At 40.5% G+C, this 15,634-nt stretch overlaps 1 protein-coding gene across 3 annotated transcripts in view; it reads left to right on the top strand.

The window, feature by feature from the left end:
* APBB2 (amyloid beta precursor protein binding family B member 2) overlaps positions 1-15,634 on the top strand; it is a 110,698-nt gene that overhangs the window by 15,818 nt on the left and 79,246 nt on the right. For all 3 annotated transcript variants that reach the window (XM_053940277.1, XM_053940275.1, XM_053940276.1), the window contains exons 3-4: positions 3,152-3,220; positions 7,108-7,908. In XM_053940277.1, coding sequence (XP_053796252.1) covers positions 3,202-3,220; positions 7,108-7,908 — 820 coding nt within the window. In that variant the 5' untranslated portion in view covers positions 3,152-3,201. The remainder of the gene's footprint in view (positions 1-3,151; positions 3,221-7,107; positions 7,909-15,634) is intronic.

Here is a 15,634-nt window from a genome sequence, read left to right on the forward strand (position 1 = left end):
CTATTACTGTGACCTGTGCTTTATGTCCTTCCCGCTTTTGGTGCCTGTGTCACCTGATCAAAGAGCTTGGGATTGGTCCAGTGCTCTTTCAGACAGCTGGAAAGCTGGTCCTGGACCTTGTGGGTTTCCTTAAGCCTGGTAAGGAATAGATCATCTTTTGAGTGGCTCTGTTTCCTGATTTAGGAACTGATCAAAGTTAAATTTATGTGGAGCTGAAAAATCCCTGGTTTGAAATCAGTCTGAATCAGTCAAAGTAATTTTATGTGCAAAATCTGTAGCCCTTGATTCGTTTTTAATGCTCCATCAAGCATATGGGTAGGCTGCCTGTCCTACAAAACATTTTGGTTATGTTTTTTCACTGAGACAGCTTATCCTAACTTTGTTTCATATGACATTTTGCTTTTGTTTTGGTATTTCTCATCAGCTTTGATTACACACTGTTTACCTTCAGGCTTGGTGAGAGTTATTTTTGGATGGCACTTGAGATTAAAGCTGCAGAATACCGAAGTCCTTCTTGCCTTATTGGTCGTCTCAATTGCAGAAATTCAGGTTACAATAACTGAGTTTGTGTTTCTGTTTAAGGAGAGTGATGTTTATGTTTGTGCCCTGTATTAGCACTTAGATTAAAAGTAGGGATATTTGTAAATTAGCAAATAAGTCCAAGGCACGATCCTTATTGTACAGATTGAGTAATTTATATGGCAATTAAAAAAGCAGAATGTTAGGGCTCAGCAGTTTAATTTAAACAACAGGATTAGAAAAAATTACAGCCATTCACTTAGCCAATGTTGCTGTGAAGGTATAGATCTAATGACAGGTCTTGTTATCTGTGATCACAAGTAGCCAGCAGATAAAAGACACTCCATCTTCTTGCTGTGACAAGACTGGTTTTGCCTACCAAACTGTTCCATTCTACACATGGGGAGAAATCTAATTAACGGGAGAAAATTGAATTTGGAAAAGACTTAGCATGCCATCTTGGTTTTTTCCCCTCATTAAATGCAGGATTAGTCTTTATGGCATGTCATGGCAATACCTTATATAAATGAAAGAATTGCTCTTTATTTCCTAAAGTGGTTACTTGATTTAAGAGTACTGTAGTAGCACAAGATGACCCATGTTCTCTGCTATATAAAGTTTCAGTCAGCTAGTCAAATATACACTGATTATTTAGATGTATCTATCTTAAATAAAAAACCGTACAGGAACAATGGATTTAGCTGGTTTCTTTTTGTCATTAATATTTTTTATTTTTTATTTTTCTTTTTTCTTTGTATCTGTTAGAATCTGACTCTGAGAAGCATCTTGTCTTGGAATTTTTTCTGGATGAGGAGTTTTGACTGGCTTGTGGGAAGGGGGAAGGATAAAAATGGTAAATGAGAAGGCATACTCAACTTGAGTGCTACAACTCATTGAGGATCTGAAGTTTGTTTTCCTCAATTATGCCACATAAAGACAGATCAGCTTTATGATTCTCATGAATAAGAGCATCACTAGAACAGAAACAGCACTGCTGCTAGGCTGTTGCAGTTCATTGGCAGCAAGATTAGCTCTAAAAAGAGAAATGTCATTCTTGTGGCAGCAGGGACTGGCAGGGTGCCTCTTGGGGATGGAGGAGCCAGGACAGAAAGCTGGTGGCCAGATGGTGATTTCAGTGGGACTAGGTGAAGCAGGAAATAGCTGGAAATGGGAGAAGCTGCATTTAGCAATCAGGTTGAAGTGGGGATTTTATTCTGATGTGAGGACAGATCCAGGGTGGAGTAGAGAGGGCAGCAGTGATTACCTGCTTGGGCAGGAGTGTTGTATTTGATGATCTGGAGAGGTCCTTCCCACCCTCAGCAACTCAGAGATTTGTGTGGTCTCATCTGCAGATAGATTTGAGAGTACCATGTGTAAGGTGCTGGCAGCCTTGCTCCTTTCTTGCTCTTGCATTCCCCAAACTGCTCTGCCCACCCTTCGTAATTCACTTTCTTGGCTTTCCTGAGCTTTCTCTTTCCAGCTTCCAAGCTCAGTCCAGCTAAGATGTCATTGCCAGAGGGAGCAGCAAGAAGAAGATCATTGGCTGTAGTCTCTGATCTACCACAGCACTGCATTTGAATGTTTTCTTTCCTTTTCCATTCTCAAAGTGTTAGGTGTTGCCTGGAATTTGTGTAGATATCTAGGTAAGAAGAATCAGATGGCATTTGATACCAAGAAAGCTTCTAGTCTGGATTCTGATTTCAGCTAATAATATAAATCTGGAGTTTATTAGGATGCTTTTGGCTGACATCTGTTTAACTATTACCATTTAGCTGGTCATAGAATTCACCCTTTGAAGTGAAGGGAGTTAACTGGTGTTGAGCTGCAATCATTGTAGCTCAATGATTCCTGCAGCTGCTTAGACTTAAACTAAAGCCCAGGTGTATAAGATCTGTGGCTGTAGCCCTGTGGCATGAAGATGTCATTAAATGTTTTGTGCTCAAGAGATATCCTTCCAGAAGGGAAATCTGTTTTTTGGAAAGATTTATATTATTTTTTTCCTATGTTTCCTAGATGCAGTGGCAAAAAATTTCATGAGTACCTTGTCTCTCACTGTGTGTGCCATTCATATCCAAATCAGAGACTTTAGGGCAAAATGGTTTATTTATGAGAATATGGCCAGGAAAGGGTCCAATACTGGAATTTACTGCCTAATTTTCTTTTTATGATCCCCTCCTGTGAGATCAACCCTGTGCTTCTTAGTTTCATATGCTAGATCTCATTCTGCAAATTTTCTTGTGAACCTGCCTTACTGCTGTGTTTTCTTTTACAATGCTGTGGTGATTTCCTGAGTAAGCTGTAATTGGAAAAACCTCATATTTTCCAGTGTAATTAAGTTTTTGCTACAGTATGTTGACTAAAACTGAAGAATATTTTTGAATTTGTGCTCCTAGTAAAGCTGTACATTAACAAAAATATAATAGTTATTTTTAATTACATGTTTGTGTTGTTGCAGACTAGCCTCTCCTATACTTTATTGACTGTCAAATATCATTAAAAACTCAGAAGATCCTCACTGTTATGCTGTGAGCTTTATTTAGAATGCTTAACACCTCTCTGGAGCTTCTAAAATGTGGTATTTTTCTTTTGTGTTTTTCTTTGGTTTTAATTCTTAAATGGTCCCTTTTTTCAGATTTCAAATTATAATCTATTTCCTGATGCATTGCTGACGCCCCGCGAGCCATGTCAGAAGTACTTCCAGGTCAGATGCCCTTTAAAAGATTCTGCTATGCAAATATGTGAAATTTTCTTCTTATTTTTCTTCTTCTTTCCAGGTCCATATTTCACTTTCATTTTGCAAATACACATGAAAAAGAGAAAACACTTCATTTTTTTTTTTTAACCGTGCCTTTTTGAAGAAAGTCTCTATTGAACTTTTTAAAAACTTCCTGTAGATAATACGATGCAAAAAAGTCATTAGATGGCAAAGACAAATTGGTCATGCACTATTCTTTGTTTGCAATGACATTTCCTCTCTCTTTCTTCTAGCTCTGAAAGTTACATGACAAGATTGAAAAACATCGATAAAAGCCATTCAAGTGATAGCATTATTTGTATTATTATGATCCTTAGAGAGTTGGCACTACTCTGTGTTAAACACATTATAGTGGTAAAAGTATCTTCATTTGTATCTGTAAGAATGTTAATAGTCTACAATTGAGGCTGGGAGTTCTTTTAAAAAGTAAGCAAGTTGAAACCCTTAATGAATTGCTGTGACAGATCTTCTACCGAGTTAAGTGCTGTCTTGAAGAATCAACAATTTAACCATATTATTATTCCCAGTAATGATAATGTTCTAATTGTTGTTAGCTTTTCACCAAAGTAGAATTTTTTTTAGTGTAATACCCTACTTTTACTCACAACTTAGCAGTGTTCCCCCACTTAAACTGAGATACATGTGTCAACTCGGTGATTCCTGGTCTAGTTGTCCATTTGTGTTTGCTTTTCAGCAGAAGGTAGAGAAATTGAAGATATGGTGCCCTGTGCCAGTAGCATGGTCCTTGCTGGTGGCCAGGCAGCACAAGGAGCTGTCTGAGAGGGGGATGGAGTCTGCCTGTGGCAGCCCTGGATGCAGGAATCTAGGGTTCCTGCATTTTATTGAAGTTTTTAATTACAAAGTTGGCATGTGCTTCCTCTGGGACAAGTGTTGTGTTTCAAGCGTCATTGTGTCCTGTATAAAGGAGGAGGGACAGGCTATTGCTCTTCTTCCTTACGCTGTTCTACTGCACAATCTTTCTTCAGTGCTCTTAGGCACTTCCTTGCATTTCAATTTTTCTGATGCTTTAGTTAGTCCCAGTCTCACAGCAACTTCTGCCCTTGAGATGGAAGATCTGCCCATCTTCTTCTCTTTTTTCCTTCTTTTCTCTTTTTTTTTTTTTCCTCCCTTTTTCTTATATCTGCCTGCTTCCAAGAGCAGAGGGAAGCTGGCCATGTGCTGGGAGTGCAGAAACAGGGCGCCTGCTCATTGATCATTTGATCATGATGGTTTGATCAACAGATCGCCTGAGATGAGGTCAGGAGGGGAGATGGTGTCTAGTGAAAGGTTTGTTTTGACATTTTTCTGTTCGTGGTCTTTACCAGCCCAACTTAACACCCATGTCACCAACACTTTGTGGGCCGCAAAGACTCCTTGGCTCAGGAATTGAACAATGTGCCAGTGTTCATCAAATTAATGGAGAGCCTTTATCAAGCAGATTAGTGAAATGTAATATATTTTGTTGCAATGCTTCCAAGGTGTTATTCTTAACAATATTTCTGAGCAATGAAACAATAACAGCGGGGACAAGTTAAAGATAAGCTGGCAAGTAAACACATTAACTTTATCTGGGAAGATTATTTTTTAATAAATTTATTCAGTGGCAAAAATAGTGGCAAATATTGCATGAAGTAGCTCATTTGTAGCAAAGGATAAGAATAAATTTCAGTCTTGTTCCATATTGTGGTAATTGTATTTTTTGGTGAAAAACATAAATGTTTGTTTTAATTTGCTGAAGCATGGAGTAAAATGTAATCTAGAGAAATCCCTAGATACCATGCAATTGCACAAATTCTAAAGGTCAGGCAGTGGGGTGAAGGGGAGTTATCCTGCCCTATTACTTTGCTTTTTTATGTGACTTTCATGTTGTCAGATTTTGAGTGATTCAGAAAAGAGTACAAAGCAGCCAGTTGATATGTAGAAGCTGTTTCATGTAAACATTTTGGTAACATCTGATCGGATGCAACCTTGCTTACATTAGACCTCACTGGTTTTGAACAAGATCCAGAAAGCTCTGCGTGTGTATATGACATGTTTATCTGAGAAGTAATTTATAAAGTTCCTTTAAATTTTTTAATAGTTGTGTTTTAAAGTCTCTTGTGGCTGAAGTTTTTTTCAGGATATTTGTTAGCCATTACCTAAGATGATGGCATGGCATGTCCATGGAGTGATCTGTCTTCTAAAGAATTTGCAGAGTTTTAGACTGACTGACCAGGGCTTGAGAAATTGGCAAACATGAAAAATTGTAAAATTTATTTTAAATTCTGTTTTTAACAAGTTTTAGAAATTGTTCTTCAACAGCTGGGTGGGTGATTCAGGGAACAAAGGGTATTATTACTTGATCTGCTTAGTTTCAAATGAACCAGAATGATGTTTGCAAGTGAGCAGCTTTGACAGCATATCAAAGAGGAGGGCAACTGTGCCTGCATTTAGGTAACAATGTGAAGTGCTCCTTTTCACTCTGTTTATGTATTATGTGTTCTTTTAAAACCCATATATTTAATCTCTTGTAAATCTGTAGAGCAGTCAGTTCTGTCATATATAAAATAGCCAAAGATGCAGCACAGCTCAACTGGAATGATCTGTCATCAGCTAGCTCAAATTACAGCTTTTCATTCCTGGATAAGCCCCTGATACCTTTTTATGTGCAACATAAGCAGTCAATGATAACTGAAAATTAGGAACAACAGAAAAGGTGTTTCATGTTGTGGCAGATGGGAGTGATTTATTAATTGGCCTCTAATTTAGTTGCCAGATATCAAACAACTGTGACTGCTACAGTAAATTGAGGTGTTCATGTAGTACTTGTGCAGATTAGTGGAAGCCATAAATAGACAGTACAGGAACAAATTACAGGGTTTTTTTAAGAGTTTTTTTAAAGAGCTATAATTTGATAATTTTTAATAGTCTAAAAATCTGTTCCCTCAATAAACTTAATATTTTTTCAAAATATGAGCTGTGCCCATGGCTAAGAAAAATCAGAAACTTGATTACAAGCAGGCAAAAGAATTTAACAGTGTAGTATGTTTACTCTGCCCTAGGATGTATGTTTTATCCTTACACTTGAACTTTGTGAGCTATAGAAATAGTAAACCATCCCTGGAGCAAGCCCTTTGTTTGAAGTTGATTGAATTCCAGCAGGGTATTTTGTCAAGGGATTTTTTTCCCTGCCCTTGAAAATCAAATATACCTTTGTGAAATAATCTTCTACTTGTACTCCCTGACCCTCTACTTCCCTTCCCTAAAAAAAAAAAAGGTGGCAGGAGAGGGAGGGGAAAGAAAGAAAGAAAGAGAAAATGCAAGTGTTAGGAGTCAACAACTGACCAGCCAGTCAGGTTTACCAGTAACAGCACTACCCAAAGATGAAAAAGAAGCAGCATCTGTCTGCAGTCTGCTTAGAAATAGTTCAAATTTCTGCTTCCTAGTGATGAGCACTTGAGGACTTGTTTCTCTCCTCATCTGAGACAGAGGTGAAATACTGAAAGAGTTATAGTAAGATAGTGAGAGTCCCAGGCATTTGTAAATGCCTGTCCCAGAGCCTGCCTGCAACACATTCAGAAATGAAAAATCTGCCCTAAAATTGTCTTGTATAGGGTCAAGCTTTCTGCTTCTTCTCATCTTTGTGGTCCTGATGATCTCTCTGTAATTTTTTTCTGCCTCTGTTCTTCCTTATTTAATAAGATGAGCTTTTGTCTCTTCTCTTACCCACCTAGGTTGTGGTAATTTTCCTCCTGTAAAACAATTACCTAAAGTGCTACATGCCTTCACCAGAAGCCCTAGCAAAAGAGTGTATGCAATGAATGTGTTTCACGAGTGTTCCTTTTGCTTTTCAGTCGATTCTGGTGTGGACGCGCTGGCAGTGTTTATGGCAAGCGGCAGCACGACGGACGCTGTGAACCGCAACAGCCCCGCCACCCCGCCCAACACCCTGAACCTGCGCTCCTCCCACAACGAGCTCCTGAATGCAGAAATCAGGCACACAGAGGCCAAGAACAGCACTCCTCCGAAATGCAGGAAAAAGTACGCGCTGACTAACATTCAGACAGCCATGGGTCTTTCCGATCCGGCCGTTCAGCCCCTTCTGGGCAATGGCTCTGCCAATATAAAGCTGGTGAAGAATGGAGAAAACCAGCTCAGGAAAGCTGCTGAGCAGGGACAGCAGGATCCCAATAAAAACCTCGGTACCACTGCAGGCGTAAATGTGACTTCTGAGAAGTTTGAAAGCAATGAGCCGATCCCGCAGGATTCCTCTGGCTGTGAAATATTACCCTCGCAGCCAAGAAGGACCAAGAGCTTCCTGAATTACTATGCAGATCTAGAGACATCAGCTCGAGATCTAGAGCAGGGTTTTGTTGGGATGGAAGATAAGTCTGCACAAAGCAACAGCCAGGCTTCTACCATTATTGTCAATGGGGAAGTCCTGCCCCAGAAACAGAACAAGATGCCAAGCCCAGAGGATGGCCAGGTTGCCACAGTGTCATCAAGCCCTGAGACAAAGAAGGATCACCCAAAAACTGGGGCTAAAACAGACTGTGCCCTCCACAGGATTCAAAACCTGGCCCCAAGTGATGAGGACTCCAGCTGGACTACCCTGTCCCAGGACAGCGCCTCGCCGAGCTCGCCTGATGAAACAGGTACACAAGCAAAGGCTCCTCACAGCCACTGTTTTAAAAAGGGATTGCTTAGCTTTTCTCAGCTGGTGCCAGGAAGGAGAGAGGTGGTTTAGCAGTTTCAGTGGGGAAGTGGATTGTATCAAAATGCAAGCAGTGGCATTGCACACAGCTGCTTGTCTGTTAGGGAATACTTGGAAGCTTCCTGGTCGATTGTAGCAGTTTTAAGAAAGGCACCAGCAGATGGCCTGTACAGGGTCCTAGAAATATGCTGACTGCACCTCTTGCTACTTTATAAGTAATTGTTTTTCAATAATCAGTGGGTGCATGTTGTGAGAAGAACATGGTTACTGGGAAATGCTGAACTACTGATAGCTACCTACTCACAACAAAAAAGCTTTTCCAAATGATGATTTTTAGGTTCGGTGAAGATTTTAACTTTTGTAATGCACAACTTTGTAAGTGTGCATTTGATGATGCTCCCTCCCTATGTGCCAACATGGGTAACGAGAAGCCCTTCCAGCTGAGAAGCTGTTCAGTGAGTCCTGGTGGTTTCTGTCCTGGAGGTCTGTGGTTTTGGCCATGGACAGGGCTCTTCACTGCCACTGCATCTAGGGCAGGAAGAGAGCGCTGTATAGGGTCATCACAGCTCAGTGCTCCCCAACCCTTGCACTTGTGCTCCAGTAGTTAGGGCCCAAAGAAAGGAAGGCATTTATCTAGGGGAAAAAAATATGCAGTAATGTTCTAGTCATATGTCTTGTGGGAAGTGAAGAAATCCCCCAGTACTGAGAACAGTTAATCCATAAAAGAATGTAGTCAGCAGATACCTAGGGAATTACTAATGTTCAGTCCAGAGATTGTATTTGGCATTTCAGTTTATGCAGAATAATTATAGAAATATGGTTTTCCTGAGAAGACACTGTTGAAAATAACAATATGCTTCTTTTAGGGCTTCTGCATTGTTTTGTTTTGTTCTTCCCACTCTTAACAGTATTTCATTATTCAAATCCTGGAAATCTGAATGTTGTTTTGTGAGGTATTTTTGTTGTTTTTTATTCATGTGTTTTCTTTTGGAGTTGTGTGATTCAAAAACCCTGAAATCTTTATTCTTAATTGATTGCACTCAGAATGCATCCTTATTTAGATAAAATCCTCATGAAGTCTGCTCAGGGCAGGATACTTCTACATGTGGTCTAATAAAAAGGTGCTTTCAAGAGCCTTGACCTTCTCTCTGAATGATGAGGTAAAAAATAAATACAACTCTATTTAAAAATACAAAACAACTGACTTATTTAAACACATGTTAATGCTGAGAAACAGATATGATAGAATCCATTAATAATGGGCACTGAACACCGCAAGCACAGTACAGTATAAGAAATATGTTTTGAGAAAACTCTTCTTCTCCAGCGAAACGTATGTGCATCTTGACAAGAACTACATAGACCTCAACTTTCAGATAATTTTATTAGCGCTTTCAGCTATCTAACCTTCTTTCTGAGATTTAGTACTTCAAAAAAAAAAAAAAAAAAAAAAAAAAAAAAGAGTCTGCGGTGATTTTAGAAGCAGAAAAACCTATAGTCAGCAAAGCAGTGGGATGTCATCGAGATCTTAGCACATGCCAAGCCCTAATGGGTTTTCAGGCAGCCTTCCTAGAGACAGGCAGTGACTTGCCACCAGAGCTGATTGACACCCAGCACTGCAGGCAGTCCCCCAACAAGGAAACCTGCCTCCCTTGGCCTCAGGCACTGCATCTCCCCTGGGACCTGCTGTATCTATGCAGCTGAATCCTCTGTCATTTTGGAGAGTCTTATGAAAAACCATACACCAGCTCCAGGTGCTTTTAATACTGCAAATGGACCAGAACTGGATTCACATCATGGGGAGTGCTTCCTCCTTCTCTCTCAAGAAACTTTCCTTAGTCTGGCTTTCAAAGGAAACACATCTTGTGTTATTACACCATCTACCTATTCCTTCTCTCTCTCTGTGTATTCATCAGTTTCACCTGGATAAATTTGTATGTTCTCATTGTATGAATCTATGTGGTGCAAGCAGCAGCAAAGCACATGCCCCAGAGCTCAAACCTAGGAGAGAATGAGAGTGATGTTTTCTGTTTGTCACTTGCTTTTTTTTTTGATGGCTTTTTGTTAAGAAGAAGGCAGGCACATTTCTTAAACTTTGTATCACCTGAAAAACAATTTCAGTGGAAAGTTATTCCGCCATAGTAAAGGGATAGTAAAGTAAACTGCTCTGTGTAATAATCTCTAATGAATTAGAAATGGGGATTCTTCAAGAAATAAAAAGAATTCTCTTTGTCTCCAAACCAACAAGAAAATTGGAATTTGCTTTTGCTTTCTGTTTTAATTTAAATAAACCCCCCTCCTTCTAGAACCAGGAATAGCCCCATAATTAGGCAAGTCCCTGAGATGTGGGACACATGGTGCTAGAGAGCCACAGACGTTTCTTGCTCTATGCCAGCTGCCCTTCTTGCCCTCTTTGGGGTTGTGGGAGGATGTGCAGGGGCAGCAGCCTCCTCTGGCTCCCTGGTCTCTCAGCCTTTGGGTCACATGGTGCCTCATTTCTCCCTACTTGAAGTCAAAGGGGTATTAAAACCACAATTGTCCTTTTTCAGGAGCGCTGCTGCTGTGTGCAACTGCAATATACCAATGCCTGTCTGCTGCTGGTCTCTGAGTAGATAGCAGAGGGCAGTTTAACAGCTGGTTACAAATAAACAAGTTCAATCTTGTGCAGAAAGGGCAGCTGGGAGAGTGGCCCTTGGGGATCAGGAGCGCTGCTCTTGCAAAGAGAGCCCAGTGTTCTGAAATAACAGCATGGCTGGGCAGAATGGCCCTCCTAATACAATAAAAATTACAGTAAATCATGAGCTTGTCAGAAAGACTTACAGCATGGTCAATTCTGCCTCTGATATTAACTGGCATCTTTGACCAGATTAAAATTGATGTCCCCTTAAATGCACGATTCTTCATTTGCAGTACCTATCTGATACAGACAATAAGTCTGTTACTTGCTCAGAACATGTTTTCTGTGTTCCTGAGTGGGGAAAAAGATTTATGTGCTAAAAATACATTCAGTTACCTTGTGGATTAACACAAGTCCTATAAAACAAGACAGAGAACTGCCTATACAGTTATAGGGCTCTAAGTAAACACCCAATTTTCAGATTTTTGGGAATAAGAGTCTCTGGTTCACACCTGCTGTGCATCCTAAAGACTGGCAGCTTTTAATATTGGGCTGTTGTATTTTTTAAAATCCTGCATGTTACTGATAACCATGTCTCAAGAACAGTGCATGTTTTATTGTCTCAGGCTTGACTGTTTGCTGACTGCTTATGAAAAAAAGAAAGGTGACTATTGCTCTATATCCCCAGTGTTTGTGCAGGTAACATTCTGCATGTGAAGTTACTAACTGCATGTTTGTCTCTATTTAGCCATCCCTATAAGAAGATTTTAGGCTCAGTTTAGAAGAAATAAAACTTCAAGGGCAGCCATGGTTATACAATGTTCACAGTATCAGGGTCTAGTAGTAGAAGGCTATAAAATAAATTTAACTTGATAGTAAATTGAACTTGAAGGATGAGCCTCTCAAGTACACATTGCCACCATCAGTTGCACAGGGAGGCTGCTTGCTGTGTTTAGGCAGTCAGGTTGGTTTTGTTCTGTGATTCTCAGTGGAGCTACCTAAATCCTTATCTTGGATGTTTGAGTGCTCCAAGTTGAAATCTAAAAATTCCACAATTAAGAGTAATAATCAGCAGCCTTTTGATTTGAGGTAGATAACAAAAATGGGTATGTAAAAGTGAATGAATGTGCTTAAATTCCAGAATGGGAGAATAGATGCTTTATATAGCAGTGATTAACATCCTCTTCAAAACTCTGTTTGCAATTACCAAGATTTGGGACTGCAGAAGAAGTTTTCCAGAATGTGTTGTATGGTTACAGTTACAGTTTTATACTTAACTGTTTGGCTAAAAGATAATGATTTTTCAGTTCATCAGAGCCATTAAATTTCCTCTCTAGAGTAAGCTTGGTTCAACTGCCCACCTGGTGTCCCTTGAGATGTCTGGTGGTATCCAAGACAGGCAGCAGAGAAGAGGCAAGAGCTAGGACTTGCATTTGGAGAAACAATCACAGGTTGAGCAGGATGCACATTAGGTAACACTCACAGATGAATTAACCAGCTGAATAGTTTGAAACACCTACCCTGTAGTGCAGAAATGAAATTCGTTCATTGACTGTGCCTTTGTTTTAAACATATGGTTAATGTTTAATCTCTGCTATATTGTTCCCAAAGGGTCTAGGATGGTTTGTCATATTCTTTGTAAAAACAGTTCTCTCCTAGTGTGGCATCTCTCCCTGGGTGCCCTGGGGCTGGGGGAGATTGAGTTTGAAGACAGTTGCCTTGTGGTGGCTGTGCTTTGACTACTAAAGCATTGCTGTGGCTAGCTTAGTCCTTTGGCTACAAGTAGTGTTAAATGTGGCCCAGTCCTAACTGACACAGCTTCATTGATTTTGACCTTACTCCAGCTGAACTTCTGGCCACTTGATGGGACTCTAATAACTGGGTTGTTTTGCCCCTGATATTTAATTTCTTGTTTGGTGTTTGTCTTTTCAGGGACACTTCCCATGCTACCTTAGTAAAGCACATAATACCTAATCCAGAAAATATCATAGTGCAGCTTTGTATAAGTGCAGTACTATGATTTTGAGAGTGTTAAAAATGAATATTTTTCTGTTCAGTAAAATGTGTAGTTGGGGGATAAACATATGCCTGCAGGGCCTGTGCCTGGAACATGTGGAATACCTGCATGGGAAAGCAAAAGGTGGCAATGGGGAGTCGAGGTGGTGCCAAGACAACACAGGGAAGTAAATACCAGCATCATGCTACTGCCTGAATGGTTCGCAAGATGCCCAGAGCACTGCTCATTTCCCTTAACTCCACAATGTACTTTACATCAATGTGTAATGTTAAGAGATATTAGGACATGCTTTTTGTGTGCTGTAGCAAAGTGGAAAACTGTTCTGAGCTTCTATAGGGCAGACTCAAGTTTCAGAAGTGGTAAATAACTTAACCATGTCAGGTACTTAACTTGATCAAACTGTTTTTGGAAACTTTCCAAACTTCTGAAGTTTAGGGAGAGAAGTGTGTAGTTCTGGATGCTGCACATCCTCTCTGAGGTTAAGTGCATCTTGCTGAATATCCTTCTGTGCCTAGGATAGGTCCTGGTCAGACACAGGACCAAAAAAAGAGGAAGGGAAAAATAAATCACAGAAGAGAAAACAGAGAAGGTAATGGGGATCCTGACTTCAGAGGGATGATAATGCAGGAAGTTGCACAGAAGAAAAGCCACAATAAGCTTATTGTTAGTCTGATACCAGACTAACCACCTCTCCTTAAAAAAAAAAAACTTTCCAGTTCATAAAGCTGTTCAAGTAATAAAAAATTATGGCCGAAATCGATCCAGTAAACCTCTGCCTCAGCACTTCTGAATGCTGCATAGAAGTCAGGCCAAACTTCAATCCACCTGATTGATGCTTTGAAATGGGTATAGATATCTCTGGGGAAGGGAAGGAAGAAACAGTATTACCTTTGGGAGGACACTGTATGTGCAGGCCCCTGTTTGTTAAGGCAAGCTGAGAACAAGGTTAGATTCTTCTAGGTGGGGTCTGTGTGCTCTGAAGCTCTTTGCAGCCTATCTGGGTGCTTGCTTGTTATCTTCTAGGCTCCTATAAATCAGCTGCAGGAGGTGTGGCAGGAGGAATGGTATAGCCACTCAGCAGAGTGAGTCTCTAGTCTTTGCAGTAGCTCTTGGAGAACATTGCAGTTGCTGGAGTAGCAGCGATTCACCAGGTGTACAAACTGGGGATGGCCAGCACAGTTTGGGGAGTTTCCTGCTCAGAAGATATTCCTGCCTCTTTGCGCTCTGCAGAGTGGAAATGCAAAGCCTGGGCCCCTGTGGTTGTTCCGGTGAGCACCTGCTGTGATCCCAGTGTCAGGCCCAGCAGTGGTGAGCTGGTCTCCCTGCTGCTCTCAGAGGAGAAAGCTGATGGGGGAACATGTGGGTTGTGAAGTGGGGAGGATAGGCTGGAAGATGGGAACATGACCTGGAGGAGGGATGCATTGGAGGGGGAAGCAAAAGGAGAGTAAATAATATGCAGCTGTGGAGATAAATAAGGACTTGGCACCAATGGCAGGAGAGCTGGAAGCAAGCAGGGATGTTTGTAGACAGTAGCTTAGGCAAGCAAGACTAGCACAAAGGCAATGGCAGTAAATCAGATGGACTAAGTTTGGCAGCAGAAATGAGTATTGGGGATTTTGCTTGTGCTGGGATGTTATTTCACGGAAGTTCTGAAAACTTAAAGAACACAAAAATTGAGAGCTGTGAGTTATTTAATTCTGAAGTACTGCTAAGAGAAAGTCAGATCTTAATTCAGGTCCCTGTGGAAGGAGATGTCTGTACAGTGAGGGACACAGACTTAAATCCTCCTCAAGTTCCTGATCTGGTATGTTTGCATGTGGAGGTATTTCTTATCTCCCCAAGTTAATGGCTCCTTTATACCCCAGTCTCTCAGTGCACTGGTTCTGCCTGTGCTGACTTCTGACATAAGTCAAGCATTAGCTAACTGAAGTTGAATTCAGCTTTAATTAGCAACATAGGATTGGCTGAAGTGGGCTTGTGGGTCCTTTGAGTCACAATGGTGCTGTTCAGTTATGGCATTGCACATAGAGAAATTTCCTATAGCATGTACCACCAAGACATGGACTGGATGGTGCTGCAGGCAGCTTGGGTTTGTTGCTGTGGCATCAGAAGGTGGGTTAGATTCAGAGCAGTACTGAGCATCTCCATGGGCCAGAAGAGGTGTTGTATGATGTGACCTGGCATGCTGCAGAGACCTTGCTCTGAACTCAGTCCTCGCTTGAGAGTGGATGTCTGGTCCCTGCCTTAAGGGGCATGAAGCCTTTTTTAAGCAATTCCATAAAAGCACCTGTATTTGCCGTTGAGACTCGATTGCTTCATTCTGAGAGCCCCTGGGTACTCAGGATTAGGCCATAAATGTCCAATATCTGGATGCCACAGAGCTCAAGATAATGACATTAAGTGGGTTCCTTGTAGTGTCTGGATCTGGTTTTGTAAACCCCAGCAGTGTTTGTCCTTTGGCTTGCAAAGTAAATTTGTCCATGATACTTTGGTGATGAGAAATCGTTGGGGAGAGAGGGAGAGGAGAACTCTAAATATAAAGCATATATTTTTGCTTCCTGCTTATAGTGTCTCTGGGGCATTTTAAACCATTTTTATGTGGTGGTGTGTTATAGGGATCATTTTTTAACTGCTATTCGTTATGTTGATTATTTTAGATCTACATAATTTGATACACTGGACTGATTTATTACATATTAAGACTATTTTGAGGCTTTAGCTTGAAAATTATTCTCAGAACTCTTCAATGGAACGGTTCCTTAACAAAACTATTTCATCCTAAACAATAACACAATTTAACTAAATGCATTTTTCCTGGTTTTAATTGCTTTTGAATTTAGATTCTGCAGAGCTCAGTTTAAACACTGCATCAGTTATCAACTCAGACATCATTGCAGGGCACTGAGAGAGGAATAGCACTGTCATAATCCACAAGTCAGAGCTTTAACTTTGTAGGGCACTTTTTTTTTTTTTTTTTTTTTTTTTTTGCACATAACTGATAAAAATACTCTGAATCAAAGGTTATGGCTTTTT

Source organism: Vidua chalybeata, chromosome 4, assembly GCF_026979565.1.
Source record: "Vidua chalybeata isolate OUT-0048 chromosome 4, bVidCha1 merged haplotype, whole genome shotgun sequence".
Taxonomy (NCBI): Eukaryota; Metazoa; Chordata; class Aves; order Passeriformes; family Viduidae; genus Vidua; species Vidua chalybeata.